Source organism: Corvus cornix, chromosome 2 (genome assembly GCF_000738735.6).
Source record: "Corvus cornix cornix isolate S_Up_H32 chromosome 2, ASM73873v5, whole genome shotgun sequence".
In the NCBI taxonomy this organism is placed as follows: Eukaryota; Metazoa; Chordata; class Aves; order Passeriformes; family Corvidae; genus Corvus; species Corvus cornix.
In genome coordinates this window covers 69,779,565-69,803,007 of record NC_046333.1, presented here as the reverse complement: position 1 = coordinate 69,803,007, position 23,443 = coordinate 69,779,565, and the positions used below count along the sequence as shown (strand labels likewise).

General features: G+C 38.1%; 1 protein-coding gene across 1 annotated transcript in view; it reads left to right on the top strand.

The window, feature by feature from the left end:
* GMDS (GDP-mannose 4,6-dehydratase) overlaps positions 1-23,443 on the top strand; it is a 412,544-nt gene that overhangs the window by 149,079 nt on the left and 240,022 nt on the right. Inside the window, 2 exon segments of the mRNA XM_039549037.1 lie at positions 5,535-5,727; positions 6,659-6,763. Of these exon segments, the coding sequence (XP_039404971.1) occupies positions 5,535-5,727; positions 6,659-6,763 (298 nt within the window).

Below are 23,443 nucleotides of genomic sequence, written 5' to 3'. Positions count from 1 at the left end.
GAAGATCATCAAGGATCATTTCAAATCCCCAAACAGCACAAAGGTAATTTTTGTGCTTTGGTTTGGGCCTCCACCGTTAGAGGTGAAGGCGACATGCTGGGCCACTGGTGTCAAAGCCAAGCTTTTAACCGCTTCAAGAAGTCTCTGCAGTCACACAGCCTGCAGTACATAGTGTGACAGAGCCACTGTGGAACCCCACCATAGGACCAAAATGTAAGCACTGGTAGAGAAGTAGAAGAATAAGCACTGGTTTTGTCAACTGCACTGCTTATTCCTTTGTATCACAAGTAGCTTGAAAATCCAAGTTACCCAAGCTCTCTTGCTGCAGCAATATTGTGCATGAAACATAAATTTTAAGAAACAATGTTGACTTCTGCTTCCACTTATAAAATCTCTTCTTTGCTAAATCTCCACTTGTAATCATGTTGTTCAAATACTCCAATTTTATACAGATCACTTTATTTTTTTCTGTCTTGCTAATGAGAGAACAGGGAAATAAATAGGAAAAAAGATAAATCTACAAAAGGCATATTCATTTTATCCGAAATTTCAGTCATTACATTTTCATCTGTTTCTGTTTAGCTAAGAAATTGAATAAGGCTTTCAGATACCAAGAGTATTGCTTAGTAATAAGCAGTTCAGAACTATTGAATTGATTATTTTTCTGTATAGCAAAATCTATAATTGTTTGGGGGATTTTGTATCTTTCGACTAGTTTTTTTATTGAGTCAGAGGGCAAGCATTCATTATGAGTTAAGAGGTTGGGGCAAAAGAGGAATTATCATATTCTCTTAGAGGGTTACCTGACATTTTCTTTCCCATCCGCTTAACACATCTCAGCTCCCCCAGTTTCTTTATATTTCCTAAAACCCCTAGGATTTTTTTTCGGTGTGTTAGGACTTTACAGGAATGCTTGGCACATAGTCTGTATTAGATTTAGCAACTGGAATCTTATGCTTTACATGCCTGTTCCTAGGGATTGAGCAGCTTGTTTACTGAAATGATGTAAGTGATCCCAGTGGTTTTTATTGGCATTGGAAGCTGCACTGAATATTCAAAGCAAACAGAATTGATTTTAAAGAATGCAGAAAAGTAACCACTGTGAAATTTGTGAGACTTGGAACATTTCTGAGCAGTTTTTCTGCTTTGCGATTTGCTTTTTAGGTGTAAACCTTTCTCAGTGACCTGATACACATATGTTCTCCTTTGATAAACCTAAAGAATCTACCATAGGTTTTTTCAAAAGAGAAATGATGCTTAAATTGATGTTAGAGTTAGGTTAGCCACCTCTCATTTTACAGTGAAAGAATAATAATTTACATTTATATTATCCTGTTTCCTCCTGGGGCTTCACATAACCTTCCTTCTTGTAACACCAGCCTTCCAGAAATCCCATCTTCTGAAACTGAGAAGACTGTAAGGAAGAGATGAAATTTCAAATCATTATTTATATTCCTTCGGTAGCGCACTGAACCATATTCTGCTAGCATATGCTTTTTTTTTTTGATTGAAAACTTATAGTTAATAAGATCACAGCTTGTCTGTTAGATTCTTCAGAATGACAAAGCAGAGATGAAGAGTCTCATAAAGCCAAAACTGTGTGCACTAAATTGATAACTTTCAGAATATCGCCATTGCTGACAACAACACATTGGTCAGAAGCAAGTATTATTAAGTCTACAGTCTTGTATATAGTGTTGATAGACGTGATAGGAATGTGGTCTTGTGGAGGATAAGACCCATATGTTTTCATTTAGATAATTTTCAGTAAGCTTTTAAATCTTGTTAAAGACCTTGCTAAGCTTGGTTTTGAATGATCAGTTGGGAAACATCATATTTAAAACATTGCTCTATTAAATTCAGATCTCTTGTAGAGATTGAATCTGGTGATTATAAAGAGAAATAAATGGGAGGGGGGAACACAAGAGTTCAAATTCAAGAGGTAGAAACCAGTTCACAAAACTCATTCTGATCGTAGCCACATGAAAGAAGAGGTATAATGTGGTACAGTGTATTCATATTGTGTCCTGTGCTTGCAGAAGTTTCAGAAACCGAAAACTTGGAACTTGAAGTACTTTTGTCAAGTGTCTCCTTATTTTTCTTTTTCCACTTTTAATGACACACTTATCACTACCCACTGAATGGAATAAATAGATATATCTGAAAAATATACTTTTATAGTGTCTCCAGAGGTCAGCAATGACAACTTCAAAAGCTTGTTGTACATGGGAAGTGAGTGTCAAGGTCACTCAGACTCGTGCGTTCCAAGAAGACAATTTCTGTTTTGTTGGTATGTCGTGATTTCCCTTTGGCACAATATCTGTCCAAAGAGGGCAAAGAAGTATTGGATCCATACTCTTCAATACTCTTTGAGAAAACTTTCAGATTTAAAGTTTCTGCCAGGTAAAGAAGCTTCTTTTCCAGTCATTGCAAAAACTCCATGTTTCCTTGAAAACAAGTTGTATTTGCAGGTCTTGCTTTACATGGTTGAGAGTAACAGATAGTTTTGGATTTTTGGGGAAAGAATGGAGCATCTATCTTAGCTAAATTAAGAGATGGGTGTGTAAGTAGTTTCTCCAAAGCATGATCAAGAGAATCTCTGTTAGGTTTTCTGCTCTGACCCACTGCTGTCTTTATTGGTGTACAGGAAGACAGTTTTCCTAATTCAGGCACTCAAGAAAGTTGTCATAAATTAGGCAGTATGAAAACTTTCATCTGTAGGTATTAGCTAAGCTCTTTTTTTCCCACTGAATAAATGTTTAATCTTTGTTAAACTATGACTTGGTTTTAGCCTTTATACACCTACCTTTACAATAATATCCATGAAGTTTTTACTCTTTCAGGTAGCCCCACTGAGCTCAGTGAAGATTATTTGTAAGAGTAACGTCTATTGAATCAGATTCTATATTTGGTTTCCATAACTCAGTCCTTTGTTTTTGTATTATGCATGCATGTTGTTCTCTCTTGCACATCCCTCTTAATGAAGTCCCTACTTTTGGTTTTTTTTAATTTCTTTTTTTTTTTTTTTAACTCCAGTCTTGCTGCTAGTCTTGCACAAAATAATGTGTATAAGGAGAGGGGAATTATGTCGTAAGGGATGAGTTATCACCTTTTCCTGCTCTGCCCTGATTTATTTGTGACTACTTAATTGATCTAGTGTTTTATAAAACCCTTTTACATTTTTAACTTTGAATTAGAATCAAATTAAAATTTGGGTTGCTTTTATCTGTATTTGCAATGTTACTGCCCCTACATTCCACAGAGTCTCTTAACAGTCCAGAATTTTTAGTGTTGGATGTTCTAGTGGATAAAACAATTTTAAAAATTGTCCTGAATGCCGTTTTTGTCTAACCTGCACTCCAAAATGAAATGGATTTAGTGGTCTGAGTCCCAACCCTGTTGAACAGCAGGCTGCATTACAAAACAGACACAAAACTGGTGGTTTCTGCTTGGGGACATTCAGACCCAGTCATCGTGGGGCCGCAATTACCTCACACCCCAGGGAGTGTTTTCTGAAGGTGAAGACTGAGGTCATTCATCAGGCAATAGGGAAAACCATCTCTTGTGAAACTGGTCTCTACACCAGCCAGAGAGAGTTCCCAGTGCTGCTGCTGTGGCCTCATTGCTCCCTCTGGTTAAGAGGTTTTATGATCTGGGATCTCCTAGACTGCCTGTTACTTTGTAGTAGAATATGGAAGCAATGATTTGCATTTCAGGGTGATGTTTTTAGCAGGTTATTTGTTGGAAACAATACCTTAATATAGGTAAATTCCTGGTTCTGCTACAGTTAATGTGTTTTGCCTTTCATTGGAGAGCTGGGACATATGGTTAATACACCAGCTTATGTTTGTTAGTACATTATTGACTGTACCATCTACTCATTAAGATGCTTTCCTGAGGGTTACTCTGACACTGAAGTTGAGAGGCCTTAAGTGGCTGTCATCTTCATGCCAAATGGATTAAAACAAAAAATGCACAGCCCTTCTTGGTAGATGAGTGCTCAGTTTCAGCTGGGTCATACCAGGTTAACAAGACAAAGTATCGGGTTTCCTTTTGTGGTTTTTTTCCTCTTTTGGTGGAAAAAAAAGAAAAAGTAATGTTTTGTTTTGTTCATATCTTTACCTATTTCAGGTCAGAACTTTGTGTGAACCTTTTTATTTTGGAGCACAGTAATTTAGATCATTTCATACCTGTATTAAATTAACCATAAGTGAAAATTCAAATTAATCAAAACTTTTTTTTCTATCTGCTGTGTAAATAAACCTTAAACCTCTAGTGGTTACTGAATAGGGAAAGTGGCTTAACAGGAGAAATGAATACAGGGCTATCAGTCCGAATCAGCCAGAGGGGACACAGAATAATTCTTTGGGTCAGGGCCATGAAGGAGACTGCTCTAAAAGCCCATTCACCTTTACTTTTTATAACACTGGCAGCATAAACAGGGAACATTTTTTCAAAAACTGTCATAAGCAAAATCCCTGGGTTGGAGAGAGGATGTAAAAGGAATGAGGAACGTGCCCCTGGGATGGGCACTGGTGGGAAAAAATTCTTCAGGGTCCAGGAACTTTGCTGGAACATCCAAAAAAACAGTCTGTACCACCAAACAAAGAGTGAGCTCCCTTTCTGAGCATGTTTTCTCCTGTCTGCAGATTGGTGTGGTCACAACAGACCTCCTTTCCCAGTTTTTTGGGTTTTTTCTTCTGTAACTGCAAAGAAAAAAATTAATATATTTTTGAAACACTCTGAAAGCTTAGACTTGAGCGCTGATTCTGGCATAGACCACAAGACAAGGTCATTATAAAGATAACTACAAATACTGGAGTGGGGAGAGAAAAAGGGATCTTGGCCCACCAGTGGGCATGAGTTTATTATCATACTTTGAAGAATGTGTCATCTGAAGATTTAAGTTTTCTTTTGGATACCTCCACCCTTTTCCATCACACTTCATGATGCCCCTAAGCTCCGTGCAAAAGCCACAGCTCTGCTACACCTTGGTCAGGTGGTGTTGGGAATCTCATTTGATAGCAAGTATTTCCACTCTTCTCTGAACTTTGATGTCTGTTTAAATTGCAAAACCTTGGACCTTGTTTAAGGTTTGGGTGTTGGGGGGGCAGGGTATATACATGTTGTACTGCTGTAGTGCTCTCTGTCCTATTACTTTTTAAAAATATATTTTGGGCAATTATAACCAAATTCAAGTGTGTCAAAGATATTGAGCCCAAGTGAGTGATGCGGAAATTGGCAGTTGTGGAAATGAGAGAGTGCCCGATAATGTTCCCACCATGGCAGGCTTACCCCTTACTTCACGTGGGAAAATAATCCCAGGGAGCACCACTCTTTTGGTTTGGCTATTTATGGAACTGCTTATTTATTCTTACAAATCCTTTGAGGGTACTTTTGTAAACTGAGCATCTACTCTGTACAAAAGTGTCTAGATGGTCTGTGGCAAGTGATGTATTGCTTTGGTTGTACATGATCACAGCATGTTCTGGTTCCCCTAGTAAAATTGGTGGGTTTTTATTTCTTTCCCCAAGATTTCTTTCGACCTAGCAGAATACACTGCTGACGTTGATGGGGTTGGCACCCTACGGCTCCTAGATGCTATTAAGACCTGTGGCCTTATCAACTCTGTGAAGTTTTACCAAGCCTCCACCAGTGAACTTTTTGGAAAAGTGCAAGAAATCCCGCAAAAGGAGACCACCCCTTTTTACCCAAGATCGCCTTACGGTGAGGAGCACTGATGGTGTGTGTGTAGTGTTTGTCTGTCTGTTCTCCCTGCTCATGTCTCAGGGCTGAAGTCATTTGGGTGTGAGATTAGAATGATGATAGAGCTAAAGTGACTAGACATGTTGAGAGGCATACCTTTATGAATTACTATATAAAAAGTATTTGCTGCCATTGCCTGGGGGTTGGAAATTAGCATCTCACTTCACAAGACCTTGTTCATTCAGCTCAGAGGTGAAGGGCTCTTGAAGAAGGGGGGGGGGGGGGTAGGGTTACTCTTCCTTCACAAAGGGTTGTGAGGTACTGCTGAAGTGATAAGGTTTCATATTTTTTGTTGCCTAAATGAAAAACTCCCAAGAGCTCTCCTCTTCCTTCATGAATTTGTGTGAAATTTGAAACACTTATTAAAGCAATGAGCATGGAGGACCTTGGTGATAAAGTTTCAAATCAATTTGATTGTTAAGGCACCAGATTTTCACTTTTATTTCTCCAAAGTAATTTTGGTTTTGTTTTGGTTTTGGGGTTTTTTTTAATTTACAGAGGTCACTACAGTGGCATATTTCACACGCTCTGACCGTGTTAATTATATTGTGAAATAAAAAAACCACTGTGCTTTGTGTTTTTGTGAAATAAAAAAACAACTTCTTATGCACACTTATGAGTGTGCATAAGAAAACAAGTAGGAAAGTGCCCTGATGTTTCCTAGCCAGTTCAGAGGCTGCAAGAATATGAGTATTTTCCCATTCAGCTGCTGCTTATTGGGCTGAACTTTTCTTCTATATAAAATTTGACACATATAGGGAGCTAATCAAATGCTAAAGCACTCTGCTGTTGAAATGTGGACTTCACCCTGCATGTGACAGAGACTTGTGTGTGTCTGAACTGTGTATGAGCCAAGCATTTATATAATAACGCTTCAAAATTATTTTTACAGGGGCAGCCAAACTGTATGCCTACTGGATTGTGGTGAACTTCAGAGAAGCCTACAATCTCTTTGCTGTGAACGGCATCCTCTTCAATCATGAGAGCCCCAGGAGAGGTTAGAAAATCCACACGAAACCATTTTCAACTTTGCGTATATCTGATCAGAGAAATGGAACAATGCATCCACAGGTTTCATTTAAACTTGCCAGAATTCTGGAGGGAAGGTGTCGTGACTTGTAGCCTATTCATGGCATTTAATGCAGCCCTCCTGGCAGCCTCAGAACTCAAGAACAGCACCTTTCCCTTTCGAGCATTGTATTCCATTTCGTAGCTCGCAAACGTTGAAGGGAAATTTGTGTACCTAACTTTGTGTCCCTCTTGTTAATAAGTAAAGACTAAAATGTTAAAATGGCACACTAAAAAAGGCAGGTTTTCTAAACATTTATTTGGGCAACTACGTCACAGATGCAATTTCAAGTGTGGCATACTCAAGATTTTAATTTGTGTATAAATGTCAAATTGAGAGGCAGAAATATAGATGCTCTAAGTTAATGAGACTAATTAGTACAGCCTGGTGTATTTTGAAAAAGAATTTGAATTATGGCCCATACTGTTTAACAAGATGGCTTTTAACACATGGCTTTAAAATGCCTTTCAGTTTAATCCTTAATAGCAATGCAGCTTAAATTCCACTTAATCATCCCTTTTCCGCTTGCAGTACTTTATGAACAATTAATGCTGGTATTTAGTTTGAGTAAGAGTCCATGGTTGATTAGAAGTCTCTTTTACGATGACAGTTTTCCTCTGCCCTTTAAGTACTGTGACTGTAGAAAACACTCTAAAATTAAACTTTAAATTGACACAGAAAACTGGATTCTCAGTGCAGAAGCCTTTTATTGTGGTCTGTTTCTAAATGAAAAATAAATTCAAGTTTTACAGGAATGCAATTATATAAATTATAGCCTGGAACAAAATATAAGAATTTTAATCACACTAATATAATACTTATATAAAACAGACTATAATTCAAACTCTGCTTAAAATGGAAAAAAAAAAAAAAAAAAAGACGAGAAAAAAGGAGTCCATGTCAATAGGATTTAAATATTAATTTCAGTCTTTGGGAGTCAACAGCTGTGAAACCTCATCATACAGTGGGTAGGCAGCATTTACAGTAATTGGTGGTAGAAGCTGGTGTATCATTTCACTGGAGCAAATGAAGCACAAGTTCAAAATTAAAGGAGAATCATATCCACTAGATTGTTTCATTTAGAAGCCCTAACTCTTTGCTTTCTATTAAAGAGTTTATTGAGGTGTATTCATAGTGTGCTGTAAACCAGTGTTCAAATTACTGAGTTATCACTGCGCAATCAAAACATTCTGACCATTGTAAAAAATGAAGGAATAGGCAATAAAAAATATTAGCTTGGCATGATTTCTAATAACTCTAAGGAGCTACAAGATGAGATGAAAATTTCATAAACACATTTACTATTTCAGCTGCGCTTCCACAGACTCATGCCATTTTGAAGGAGGAAAACTTCAGTACTCATTGCTGTTTTGATCCTTCTGATGTTTGTTCCTGCTTTAACATTACTGCAATAGGGTTTCCAATCTGAAGTCTCTTTTCAACACATTTAACTCCCCCATGAAGAACCCAAGTCTGTGCTTTAAAGTTTCAGGCTGTACTTTTCATTGTGTATGTGTGTGCTGGGTGCAGTTTTAGGTCTTTTATGCCATGAACAGGAATCTTGTCCTAGAAATGTTTCCAGTTGTTTGCCTTAGCAGGAGTACTTGCCATGAAAGCAGCTGTAACCACAGACCAGTTCCATTTGCATAGTGTGTATATGGGAAAAGGTCTGGAAAACTATACCGATAAGAAAACAAAATAAAAGTAGTTTTGAGATTGCTTCTTGATATCCATTCATCACTTTCCTAATATTTTTGAAGACTGGAAAGGCACTTCGGGAGGAAAAGAGGATTTAACTGGGATTTCGAACTCCTATGCAAAGCTGGTAATATCCATGGAAGTTTGAAAAAGCTTTATGATTTAGCCACTTTTTATACTAATTTCAAAGATTAGGAATACCTAAATAAATAAATACACATTTTCTTCCAATGCTAGATACCACTCTTTCAGTTGGTTTAGGGTTACACTGAATGGATCAAATATAACATCCCATTGTTGGTGGTATTATTTGCATCTTGTCCACACAAAATCTAATGCCCAGGAATCAGAGAAGAGCAGAAGATTGCAGCAGTGCCCCTTGCTGAGGTGCAGAATTGATCAGTCCTGGTGGACAGAGCATATCTGAATTTTTAGTCATACTTTTGAAAATTTCTGTGAATTTCTTACAGAAAATGTATTTGTAGGAAAAAACTGTGAAGAGACAAACTCTAGTATTCCTTGTGGTCAGAGACCCATGAAATACACTACACTGGAAGGCAATCGTAAAGATGAACAATGCATTTTTCATACCTTGGAGCCTGTATTTTGGGCTGTGATCAAATATAGAAGTATTTGTATTTGAAGTATGAGTACTCATGTTGAAGGATGGTGAATTGCAGTTGTCTGCTGAGCTGGTCACTGATGTTGAATTGAACAAACAACTGTAAAGAGTTTGCTTCATGATCTGTACTGTAAATAAGTGTTCGGGGTCGCTCAAAAAACCACCCCCAAAGGTATTAGCAAAAATGGGTTTAATATGAATTTATAAAAATGTGACTTAACGAAGTTTGATGGCAAGGTTCACTCTATTACTTACTACATGGATGAACCATACAAAGGAAAACTGAGTTAGAATCAATTTAGAATGATTTGCACAGAGACTGAAAGCGCTAAACTGTAAAGGAGACCCGTTGAGTCATGAGGTTTCTAAACTCCTGATGCAGCTTAGGTGCAGCTAGTTCCAATCTTAGTCTCAGAGCTTTACAATTATTTATGTCTAAAGAAATTAATTCTTTCATTTATTCATTAGTATTAATTTACCATGCTATCAACAACTTACTGAGCATCTGTTGTGAATAAGGGGTCTGTGATACCTCAGTCTCAGGTAAGGAATCTTAAACCTAGAAGTGAATCCCAGATCAAGGGGAGAGGCACTGCAAAGCAGTCCACTTGCAATTTAGAGAGGACTGAAACTGCATTTATCCAAAGATTTGTTTTTTAGTAGAAAGGTCTCTCTGGCTCAAGGAGTAACTTTGAGAGTTGTCCTAACTCAAGGGGAGATCACTGCCATACAGCCATGCTGCCTTGCAGGGAGAGCTCAAAGAAGGCTTATTTAGGCTGTCATATTTATGGGATGAAGTGGTTGGCTTGTAGCTGAATTACATGTGATGGGAAAGGAAAGGTATGTGTGTGAACCTTTGGACCTTCAACTTTCTTTGTTTCTCAATAACTGAGTCTTGGAAAAACCACCCACTATTCATGTGTTCCAAGCATCAGTGCACCCTGGGTTACTCTGCCCCTTTGTGGGTTTCCTGGAGGAGGTCTTGGCCCAGCTACAGCTCAGGTGTTTATGTCCTTTGGAGCCTGTACCAAACTATTGCTGGTTTGGATAAGGGGGTCTAGTGCATCTGCCACAACTCCTCTTTATATGGCATTACCATATTGTAGTGCTGGGGCAGCACTGCCCGAGCCTAGTGAAAATGAGAACTGTCTAATCTCAAGAGCTGCTTCCCTATAAAAGGAGTTCAGGAATCTGCACCTCTTCTTTCTGAATGCCAATTCTTCTTCTGAGCCTTTCCAGCTTAAACTCAGAAAGGAGCACCAGTAGTTAATCTCATGTAGCCTGTATAGTAATAGGGAAGTCTGCACAGAGTTCATGAGGGTAAAGAGTGCTTAAGTCTAGTATGAAAGGTTTCGTATTTCTCAAAATTACAAAGGCTTGAGAGAAGTGCTGGCTTTGGGAACATTTGGTTTTCTACTTTTATCTTGCTCTATAAGAGAAAGACAGTAACAGGAGTAGTTCTAAGATGTGACGCCATAGTGTAAAGCTGAGCACTTAAGTTCACTGGTGGGCTTCCTTTTAAGTATGATGTTTCATGTTCTGGCCAGTGATAAATTCTAGGTTGGCTGAACCCACTGCCTGAACCTTTTATCTTAATTTGGGAATAGTACAGCATTATTAAATTGTAAAAGTACTTGGGTCTATACTCAAGAGATACATGTGTATGTAACAGCAGAAAAATTTTCTAAAATTTCATATGAGCTAAAATTAGTGGCTATGTTAGACTAATCTTAATAAAATATACATCTACTTTGAGCCTTTCTGTAGTACTTTCCTTTCTATTATTTTCTTTCTATTATACATACGGCCTCTCATTTGATTTCCCTTTCATTTCACTTAGTCACTTTTACAGTTTTGTAAGATGAAATAGTCACTTTTTGACCAGTACATACTTTTCAGCTCACATAAATCAACACAGCTGCACTGAAGTGAGCAGGGTCGTGTTGATTTATGCCAGCTGAGGGTCTGGCATAGTACTTCCAGTAATGGTCTGGTAATGTAAGATAAGCATGGCTTGCTTCCTTTGGGAAAAAGACCTGTATTAGCAGTATACTTTGCTAAAGCTAATTTCTTCAGTTACTTTCATCCATTTTATCCAGGTATAGCTCAAGAGTTTCCTGATTTATGGTCATGCCAAGGTGAATGGGATCTTCCATTTCTGAAGCTTGTTTATTGTCTATGTATGACACGAGCTGAAAAGCAATATGCTCTACAGTAGCTACAAGGCAGTCTCTGTATTCAAAAATGAACAAACAAAAGAAAACCTAAAAAATTTTTCCAGAATGATGTGTGTTTTTTTCCCCTCCCCTCCCACAACATTATGGGATGCTGAATGGGGGAGGTGGCAACCATCAAGTTGCTGGTGGTAGTTGGAGATGGCTCCCAGTATTATCAGTGTGGAAATGTTTGCCCTATAGCAGTATTGGAAAGATAATGCTGTTCAGTGAGATGATGGTTTTGACAGTGGAAGAGTGAGGCAATTAGCAAGTCTAGTTTTCAGGAAAGCTGGGGCTTGATCCAAACCTTTTTTACTTCATTGGAAAGATTCCTGTTCTTTTGTTGGGCTCTGGATCTCACTAATACCTCCTTTTCTGAGTGGGAAAGCAAACTACTTGTTGACAGTGTCATTTGTTTCATCCCAGACAAGCCCTTACTGTTTTCTCTCTTCAGTTCTGTGCAAGAAGTTGTCTCAGGTTTACAAGATGCGCCTTTGGATGTCTGAGATAACTTTCTGATTTGGTTAACCACTTCATTGCTTGCCTCATCTGATCTTAATCTGCCAGGATGTACAAACATGTACAGCATGTTTCCTGACACAATGCAACAGAAGTTTTGTTTGGTTTTTGTTGGGTATTTTTTTTTTCCCCCTAAGTAATACTTTGCCTCCATACATGACATCATTGTGTAGATCATTCAGTAGGGAATTTTTGTGTGTCTGATACCAACTCTAGTAAAGCAGTTGTCATCAGACCATTGCTGTATAGCCAGAGGGAAAGGATACAACTGCTCATTTCTGTGATCTCTTTCAGCCAGGGTGGAAATGGCTAGGTGTTAGATTGCAGGCTGAGTGTTGTCAAAGTACATGTAGTAAGACTAAAATGAAAAGAAATCATATCTTAAACAGAATGGGGAGTGTTCTTTCCTTTTATTGTGCATCTGGATCTCAGGTTTGCAAGGGAGAAGGGGGTAGGAGTTTCCCCTACTCACTGTAAATAGGTGTGTGTCTTTTGATTTTATGGTTTTTGTAGTTACCTTTTTTTTTAATCAGCTTTTAGTCTCTCTTTTACCTCTATTTCATAAAGAAGGCAGAAGCAGATGGTGACATCTGCTACTGACTTTCACAAGAAATCCGTGCAATCCCTACTGTAACAGCTGCTCGTCTGCATCTACTATACAGAGATGTAGTCAACATCTGCAGATTTCCCTTTCTCATGTCTGTGGTTGAGGAGACTAACTGGTAATCTCCTAAGACACTTTCTGTGCAAGAGAAGCTTGGTCAACCTCGTACCACAGGAAATACTAAGGGCGTTTCCTGTTGCTTTTTTGGTAAGTTGAGGCCTGTGGAAGACATTAAGTGTGTAAAATTTTCAGTGCAGAGCTAGATCTCCTTAATTTATTACAAGATTTCCAAACCCATGAGTATATCTAAATAGGAAAAGTCAGCAGAGTATTGCTTGTGGCTCTCTTACTCATTCCCGGGTGAGAAGAGTCCAGGCTGGCTGGTGTCATCAAGGATCATCTGCCTTGAACATTGAAAACTTGATGGGAAGGTACCATGGCCAATGTAAAAGGACTTACTCAGACATTTATGTGCTATAGAGCAGCCAAGATCATTTCATGCTTTTCAGTTTGCGTGTTTCAACAGAGAAAGCATGCAGTGTCCTGAAGACATGCATTCTTACTGGCTTTTTCTCCCTGCTGCGAGACTGATCCTGCTAACTGATCCATGCAGGTGTTCCCTTATCTACACATGCAGTCAGACATCACTGGGGATAAATGTGGGCATTAGGGACTACTTGCACAAATAGATTTGCAGCAATATTGACTGTAATTATAGAAAATTGCCAGGTAATACCTTTCTTCTGTTTTACCTAAGTATACATGTTTTCCCCTTGAAAAAGATCTGCTGCTACAAAATAAGTAAATTCAGTTAATTGTGATGATGTTGAACCTGCTACTGACCAATTAATACAGATCAGAGCACATCACAAAATGTGGAGATTTTTTGTTTGGTTATTATGTTGCTAATAAGCCATATTAACCATATCTTTCTAGTGATCCTTTCCCAGTGCTTGCCAATACTGAGATATGAAGGCAGTGTGAGCACACCAAAATATGAGTGGGTTTCCCTTCATGAGCTTGTGTTTTAAAAGCAGTACCAGACATCTGAAATAAGAACTGAAGAGTGAGACCATTTCTGCCTGCCCCTAGTTTTGGGCATCCAGGTAATCCAGGTCAGTGCCATGGAACTTGTCACGTATGGGAATGAAACTATCATGTAAGTGAACTGAATCGGAATATAAAAAGATATTTTTCTAAAGCGAGTCATTGATGAAGTAAGATATTGTGTTGAACAGTCTGACTACTGAAATCTTTTCGATTCAGTCTTTGCAACAATAGTTAGTGGTAATCTTTACCATCTCTTTTCCTTTTCAGTCTCAAAGTAGCCCTGATTCTTCACTTCTCTATCTGATGTACTTTTCTGGGGTCTATCATCAGTTTATCTAAGTAGTTATGGATATAGCTTGTACAAAAACTTCTTGCCTGTGGGTTTAGATTTTTTGGAACAGCTGCATTCACAACTCAGATCTCTCCTTGAGCGAATTATTATCTTATCAGAAGCATCTTTTCATCATTAAATCATATGCTCTCTTGTGGCTTATACTGCATTGAGAAGAAAGTATATTACAAGTTTTGCTATCTTCCATGATTGATTGCAACTGTTTTTTAGTCTAAAAAAAAAAAAAAGGGGGGGCAGAGTATCCCCACAATTTACAAAATGTCAAACCTATTAAATTTAGAAAATGTTACCAAGTAATTCTTAACATTCCTCAAGTTATATTAGCAGATATCAGTGTTACTTTCGTAAACTAAAATTCGCAGACTTTTTTTCTCTAATTAAATATCAACTGAAAACTTTGAAATAAAGTGCTGTGGAATTTGTGAAAGTCAGTGATGGGAAATGGAGTGGCAGAGTATGTGTCTCACCTGTAGTGTTCTTATGTCTTCATTAATGCACAAACTTGTAGCAGCATTTTTAGAAATAAGGTGTTTTATGTGCCTATTCCCCTATTTTTTCCCTTTTTTACATTTATTTCTCCCCAGTCAAAGGACAATGGAAAATGTGACCATTGTGCTCTTCTTGTATATGTATAAATGAGAACATGAACTGAAATACAAGCAAGAATTGTGAGATTTACACCTTGCATTTTACAAACTAGCTTAAAGTGAATGTGGAGTTTGCAGAAGGTCGCAAGAGCAGAACTGGTTTCAGCCAGAAGTCCATTTAGATAACTTACCCCATTGCCTTTGCTGGAACATTGGGGGAGAGTATAGGAGATAGTATTGATACAGTGTGGTCATCTCAGACCCCAGTAACTGATGGGTAAGAGACCATGCATGAAAGATGCACCCCAGTTCACTGCTTTTCCAGTCCAAGCTGCTGCATGTGAGATCCACCACTTCAGCTGGGGAATAACACCTCCTTTGAATGCATGGTTAAGTCATTGTTCAGTGGTACCCAGAGCCTAGGAGAAGCGAGCATACTGCAGGATACAGTTTTCCCAGATGTGAGGACTCAGCGATGGCCAATCTCTTCTGTACTTCTTGCTTCTGTCAAGAAATTCCTTGAGCCATTTTTGCTTGCAGTTGCATCTGCATGATTATTTTTTTTGTTGTGTTCAATTAAATGTCATTGTATTCTGAAATAGAGGCAAGAAATGAAAAAAATTCACACAAAGAGCACAGGTCCCCTCATTATTGCAAGAGATGTTGCATAAATGAATCTATCTTACATTGTTGATATTTTACAAGTAATGACTGTTTAATATTTTAGTCATTGTTGCCGTATTAATGATTTCTTGAACTTCTGAAGACCTGTGTCTTACTATGATTAAAATTCTGTCAAATATATGCATTTCTCATGTGATACACTAGTGTACTGCTTTGTCTTCTTCCTGTTATGTACTCCAACATCAGTGTTCCCCTGAGACTGTGAAGGAAAAACCATTAGAAATTGCTTACCACTCATCTTCAGGGTCCTGGGTATTACTGCAAAGATGTTAAGTATGTTACTCTGTAGACCTTATTCCCCAACCTTCAAATTTTGGGCATTGTCTACCAGGTGCAGAAACATGAAAGCCTGGTCATACTGACAGCTTGTAGGTGTGGAGCAACTGCCAGACTTACCTGGGCCATCTTAGTATCTGAAACATTTTCTCAGCAGTGTGCATCCTGTTTTCCCTAAAACAGCTTTCTGAAAGGTTGACAATTCCCTCTACTTAGTCATGCATAATTTAAAAAAAAACAGAAGTAAATCTATTGAAAGTGCATGTTGTTTCAGAAAGTTATTTGAAATTAGCCCACTGAGACATTTCAGATGCGGGAAACTGGAGGGACTCTAATTCACAATAAAACAGTTCCACCATTAGTGGTTCAAAAAATACTGCAGAAGAAAATGCCAACTGATTATTCCAGTTACCAGGTTACCAGGTAAGCTGGTTACCAACCGATTATTCAAGTTACCAGGATTCGTTAAAAACAAATAAGTGAGAAATGCAATGTGATTGGATGTCACCTCTGATAAGATTCATCATGCAGTGGGATTTTACAACAATTGTAGGAAGGTAAGCTGCTTTATCTGAGAGAAGGTTAGTGCATTTGGTCAGAGCTTGGTTTGAACTTAGGAACAGTTTTCTTTTCTCTGTCTTGATTTCACTAAGTGAAACTGGGAACACACATTTTTAAATACAGTTCCCAGAAATGTGTTTAAAAATAAGAAGCAAAACCACGCAGACAAACATTACATGTGCAGGTAGTTTGATTTCAGACCATCACATGCATTATGTACTTTCTGGAAATGCACAAAAGTTTTACATTTATAATATAAGTTTTGCATTTATATCCTGTTGTCACTGAAATAGCTGAAAATCCCAACAGCTGGCAGACTGCTGATTTGTTCCAGTTTTATTCATCTAATTGCAAGTATTTTTGAGCAGATTTTAACCTGTTACAAGGAGTTTTAGCAGTGTATATACTGTCAGCTACACGTGTTTCCCACACTATTGATGTTTGCACACCTTGCCAACCATGTTAAAATATTTCCTTTTCAAGGATTTGCCTTTCTTAGGCTCTTAAAATTTAATTATGTTCTACTTAATTGTTAGGCAATGATTGGCAAATGAAAGCTATGGCCCAAAGCATTGTAATTAAACCAGATACCCCATGCTATTTAGATGTTGCAATATCAGTTGCATATTTTGATCTGTATTGTATCTCACCCGTATAGAATGATAGCTGTTAAGACAGAGTCTTAGCAGGTTTCCCGTGAAACCCTTCAGGGTTGCTCTTTGGTACAGGAAAACAAATGAAACCCAAGCCAACAGAGAGAATACAGTATCATGTTTTCTCTGCTTTCTCTGAGTTTTTTGCCCTAGGACATGTGAGTTTGAGAACTACTGCTATAGAAGTGTTGCAGGAATACAGATGGATTTTTATTTTTGAAGTCAAGGCCTTGATTTCATGCCATTATAAGTGAAGTGACTTATAAGTAGTTAAGAATTATCCAGAAAAGCAACTCAGACCTTCAGGGGTTTTTTTGCATCCTTTTTTTTTCTTCTCATTTATATTACAATCTTTACATTAAAAGAGATTTAAGATGTTTATTCATTGCATCAATATCTGTCAATAGGTGGATTAAAAGTATTTGCAAAACTTTACAAAATCTTATAGTAATCCCAGGTGTAGGCAGTGCAAGTCTGGAAAAATCTAGAACTCATTTTGGATTTAAGAAAAATGAAGAAGACATGAAAAAAACATCAGTAACACTCAAAAATATTTTACGTTCCACTTCTTTTTTAAAAATTTTGAAACAGTTGCTTTTCAAAGTTATAAATCTTCTTTGTGCTTTCTTGCTGACACCTTCCTCTTCCCAGCCCCACCTCATGCCCATATTCTGAGTCACTGGCAGGCATGTGTGCATCCATTAGGGATACTCATGTTGTGTCGTACACTCTGTGCTCTCACACTGAGTTTCTATATGCTACAGACTAAAAATTACCACCAAAATGTTTTGCTACCATTTTTGCCCTGCTTCAAGATTAATGGAGACACTGTGAACTTCCCAAGCTCAGGAAAAGTTCTTCAACTTCCCAAATTTTCTGTAATGCTTGAAAACGGAGTAAATTGGAAATTATCCATGGTCTTAAAAACTTTGTTGGTTTGGGATGGCACCGGTATTATACTTCATTTTAAACATTTATACTGAAGTGCCATTGAATGTAGTGTGAAGATCAGCCCTGTGACCACAACAGGCGTCATGCAAATACTCCTTTTTTATTCCCATGCTGTTTGTTTCCATAAGTATTGCATGTATCTGCCATTGAAAATCAGACCAGTAGTTGCCAATTTTAACATGTGTTTTGCAGCAGGGATGTGCCTTCCTCTTCTCAAGTCCTGACCCTTCAGGGAAAATGGGGGAATGGGATGGACTGGTGCTCATGCTCTGTTGGGGTAAAGCATCTGCAGCTCATGTGTTATGGACAAACCTCTCCCCTCTGTATGGTCTAAAACTAGACAGTGGATGTACTTCTACGTTTCTGAATAGCTGCCCTGTGCCCTGGGCCATAACCTGTCCAGATGTGCTGCACCTGCCAGGTAGTGATTTTAATCATCTGAATTTTGGTGAAAATTGTATGTGATGTTTGAGATTTGCACAAGAATAAGTTTTAAAAAAAAGAGGGTAACATATATACAATTGTTTTATTTTTAGCATATTTCACGGTCCCTGCAGATTTTGCAATATTTAGGAAAAGCAGAGCAAGATTGGTGTAACAGTAACTCAGGCTGGGAACTTGAAAGCTTGGCTTCATGTAACAGCAGTTAGCAAATGCTACCTTTGCTACCTAGTTCTGAAAGTGCTCGTGTTACTAAAGAACTGGCAACAGTTTTTGTCGTGCTGGTGAATCCAAGATCTATTGCCAAAATGGTGTCAGAAAAGTGGCCGGTGAATAACAGGTCATTATTAAATCTTTGCTATGTCTCATGATGATGCTTTTCTTGAGAAAAGCATCATAATCTTAAATTGCACTTAAAGAAGCTCTTTGTTTTGAAATCATGGGATGAAGCAATTCTGGGTTTGATTTCATTAGTGAGCTGCAGTTATTGCACAACTCTGGTCTACTTGCAAGTAAGTTAAGTGTCTCCTGTCACTTTGGTTCTACAGGTTCGTTGTGGGTTTGGTGGTGTGGTGATATCATCTGGTTTACCATCACATTTATAGACAGTGATAACCAGGCATCAACACCCATGAAGAAACCCACAGAGTCATCAGGGAATGTTCATTCATTTTTTCCAAAATTATGCATGTGTGTGAGTATGTGGATGATGCTTGAAGATGGCTGCCTGTAAGTGAAAGTCTGATGGAAGAATTTGTGTGGTCAGTAAAATTTTCTGTAAAAGGATAAATCAGAATTGTCCTAACTGATAATGTACAGGAGGGTTCAGTCAAACTCAGGTGTAGTTTCTACTGGTTAAGATCAGAGAATTTAATATTTAATACAAAAGGCTTGGGATTGACTAAAAAAAATCTGAAAGATTTAACAGTTTTTAAAATATGCTTTTCCTTGAGACTACCAAAATGCAAAAAATTGGAACATTAATTCTCAATGGATTAACAGAAATGCCTCTTATTTTTCTGTAGCCTGTCAGGAAAGAAATACTTATGCAGCCAAAAGATGCAGTAAGTTGTTTTTTTAATAAAATCTCAGTTGCTTTTATCTGATTTTCAAAGCTGCTGTTTAGTGACAAGACCATTCTGATTTTTCACAGCCCTGGGAGTCTTACATATTTTAAAGATACCTCACAGAGAGCTTTCAAGACATAAACAAAATAGTTTTAAGAGGGCCTTATTCTCTACTTCTAAAGGAGAACTTCTCAACTATGTAGTGATGTAGACAGCAGCTACCTTGAAATGTTAGTTTAGCCTCATTTCCATTTTACTCTACAATAATGTTTGTGGGAGACACTGCTAAGATTAATATAATCAATTTTAAAAATGAAAGAAAAATTGTTTTTCCTGTACCCAATTGTGTTTCCTGGACTTGTGATGTTTGAAAAATAACAATAACTAAAAAAAACCTAAGTAAAACAGCATGAAAATTTCTTAGTTCAGCTCTGATTTTTCTTAAACTCTGACAAGTCAGTTCAATTTGGACAGGACAATAATTATTTATCTGCACTGGTATTTCTGAATTAGTTCAAGCTGAAAAATGCAAAATTTTTAAATGTAAATTTAAGTGATTAGGGAACTTCCTCTGAAAATTCTCTGTTAATTATTCTGATCCAATAATCAGGTATTTTCTTCTTGGTTCAGTTCTTCATTAAGGTAAACAAAGAATTTGGTTCAGGTAACAGCTGTGGTTCAGTTACCATTTTATGTGGAAATAATCTGTATTGATTTGGTATTGGACTGAAGCAGTTTGGAGAGAGCTTGTGTTTGTGTCTGGCTCTACATGACTTTGTGCCATTGAGGAGATCAAGGAAATGTGGGTTAAAAAGAAATAAAGGGGAATGATATAAAATCTGAATTTTGAATCTACATTTTTATAACCTTACAATATAAAATGAGTAATGAGAGTGCTTTGTCATGAATCAAATACTGTTTACTGAATTCCATTGAAACTCTTAAGAATAACTTTAAAATTTAACTTTATTTTTGTAAGCCAGTATCTCTATAGTCCTGGCTACTTTTAAATTCCTCAGCAAATATTTTTGTCATGTTTAAGTTTATTATTTCTGTATAACTACTCAGAATTTGATTATTTTTTGTTTTTCAGGAACTTGTTTTGGGTTCTCTTTTAAATTGGTAGGGAGATTAGCGGACGCTAGTGGTTTCTTTAGCAACCTCTTCTGGACTGTGCAGAAAAGTTACAAAGAAGCAAGTTTTTTTCTGACATGCTAAATTGTAACTATTTTAAAAGAAACCACTGGGTTGAGTGTTTAAAGATTTAATATAATTTTATTCATTTGTACTTTCAAAGTGTGGATTAGTATTAATCAATATGTCGGATTTTAGCTGCATTAGGCATCTGCACAGTTGTGATGCTCAGCAGCTCAAGAGATGGTGTTGCAGAGTTTATTCCATTCCCTTTTCCAGAATGGTCCCATGACCACTGCTAGTGCTGTGCATGGGCACAGGAAGAACAAAAGCCAAAGTGGGCAGAGCCATGCCACAGAGACTGCAAAAGGACATCATGTCCCCTTTTTGTTAGAGAATCCTTTCTGAAACCCCACCTGAACGCCAGTCCTGCATGTTAATTCACATCTCTGTCCTTCAGGCTCAGTTTTGCTTGTTCTTGACTCTGTGGGCTTTCCTCTGAGGAGGAAAGTTCCTGCTTCCGCAGGTGACTTGGATAAAACTTAATGAGAATATCACTTACCCTTGGCTCATTGTTTCTTTATGTTCCTTCCATGGGAGATCACGTTAAATCTGTTGTTATTGACTTGCCAGTCACATGACATCAGACAAATTTGCAGCTGCTTAAATTTGAATTTAAATAGCTCTGGAAAAGATGGGGGTTCTCTCTCAGATGAAATAACATATGTCCAAGAAAATCATAAATAAGCTGTTGGGGATTTTTTAGTAGATCTATCTCATATCATAATAATTATCGAAGTGTTTACTCACAGGTGCAAAATACTTAGAGAGTCTCCGTAATCTCCAATTATTGTTGCCCTCTCATCTTGACCTCTCTTGAAGTGTTTTATAAACAATTTATAGAATAAATGAAGTATTAGAAACAGTTATTATAGAGCAGGCAAAGTTATTTGCTTTCTTTGAGTGAAGGGATATAATTTATAAAGGACTGATTACACTCATCTGTTTTCTGGGTAGTCTGTAGGTTTACTTTACCATGGCAAGGCAGAATAACAGAGAAATTGTGTCATGGGAGCCCAGTAAGATATTGTAGCAATAGGAAATCCACTTACCTTGTTTTACAGCCATTTGTCTGGTCCGTTGTTTCTGTCAGATGATCATTTGAATCAAAAGGATTTAAAGAGATTTTCTTCCTCTGCAGTAATGGGAACAACAGAGACTTTTATGCTGCAGGACATTCCTACTAGGTCTTTCCTCCTCTAGCATGGCTACCTGCCAGTCCTTGTTATTATTGAGAGTTGCTTCATTTAGTACATTTTATAAAGTGCCTCTGCCCAGCTTCATGGCTGTCACTGAGGTTATGAGTCAAGAAGGAGAGGGGGAGCAGGAGCTCTGATTCAGCAGGGCTTAGCAGCAGAGACATTAAAACTGGGAGTGTTAGTGGGTAGCTTATTACTTCAAACCTACTCTTTTTCAACATACGTGTTCGAATCAAGAGAAAAATACAGTGGAAAGCATGTTTAATCTCTTTGCCTTACTCATTTTGCCACATTGCTCCTGTCTTGCTTACTAACCAGAGGTTGGTGTCGAGGTTATTTGATTCCAGCTCTCAGAAAGAAGGGCCCTGTCTTGGAGGGAGCAGCCTAAGGGTTTCAGAAGCTCCCTCTGTAAGTCTGCAAGGCATTCCCACCTCTGCTGTGCACTTCTGTCAAGCAGGGATCAAATGAGATGTGAGGGTCCTGGAATCATCAAAACAACAGAGCCTGTTGGCTCCAACACAGCTGGAACTGGGAAAAAGATGCCTGTTTCTCTTTTCTTACATGGCTTTTTTCTGTCTCTTTCCCGATCTCCCTGTGAGGCAGACAGAGTGGAGGCAGTAGAGCAGCAGGGAAGAAGAAAGGGTGACAGCAATTGTCTATTCCACAACAGAGGACAATTTTGCAGTGTCCCTTTGCAATTAGAAGAACATTTGTCAACCCTGATGTCTGCCAACCATAGTTCTGCAGCCCCTGGAGAAGCTTATCTTATTGAAGTGCCTTTTTTTCCCTAAACAGATAGAAGACATTGTCACTTCCAAGATCAGTATTTGAGTGAAGAAATAGGGCAGGATATTGTTGTAGACACATATATAGAATTACATCTTTATTTCTAGTGCTTCTGGCAGAGGCAGGGAGGTTGAGGGAGAGAGATACATTAATAACAGGTGGTTGTTGTCAGCATGATAAGACTCAAAAAATCTACAGTACTCTGTATCCTACAGTAATGTTCTTGCAGGTCCAATACCCCTAAAAATATACCTTGGCAGTTCTAGGACACTTCTGAAATATTCCTTAGCTTTCAGAGACATCATTTTGAAAGTCAGTAAGTCTGTGTGTAAATATTTGATATTTAATCACTGGAAGATTTGGGGGCCCTTATTCAGAACAGTGTGGTCAGAGGAAATCAGAGTTTGAGTGCTGATTCTTCATCTGCTGCATCTGGAGCCTAGTGGGGGTGCTCTGGGGAACAAATGTAAATTTGGCTTTGGCTCAAGGGAGGTCCCCTGTCATGAGATGACATATGAAGGTTATGCACAAGAGTACCAAACCCTCACACTCCCATACTGTGCAGCATTTCACAGCCAGGAGATAAACAGACTGTAGCTGCTTTAAAATAACAGCTAAATAACAGTTTTTTCTCTGTTTATCTCTGTTTGCTGGGCTATTATCCCTTTTTTTACTCCTGCCTTGAGTCATATCCCAGGTTGGTGTGTCCTGCAATTGGGTGTGATAGTTTCTGCCAGATTTCACTTGTACCTGAAATGCTGGGCACTGTAAACTTTGTTTTAAAACTTTCATGAGTAATTGCCAAAAGGTCGTAGCTACAGTGTCCCAAGCAAATGCACGTTATGAATGGTCCTCTTTTTTAGCCTGCTTTTCCTTTAAATATGCCTGTTGGGTTTTGAGTACCTGCAGTTAAATGGTGTTGCTTTTGGCAGGGCTTGGTGAGCAAATGAGGCATAATCTCTCTGATCTCAGTAGTCTGGTCAGTCAGCCATGACATTCTCAGTGTCTTTTCTTTCTACACCCTGTCTGAACAGAGCCATAGCCCAGGCAGCTCTCAGTGGGGTTGCCAAAGATTACCATGCGCAGTGAAGCAGCAGATGGCAGGACAGTGGAAAATATGCAGTCCCAATCCCTGGGTTCACGTGGGG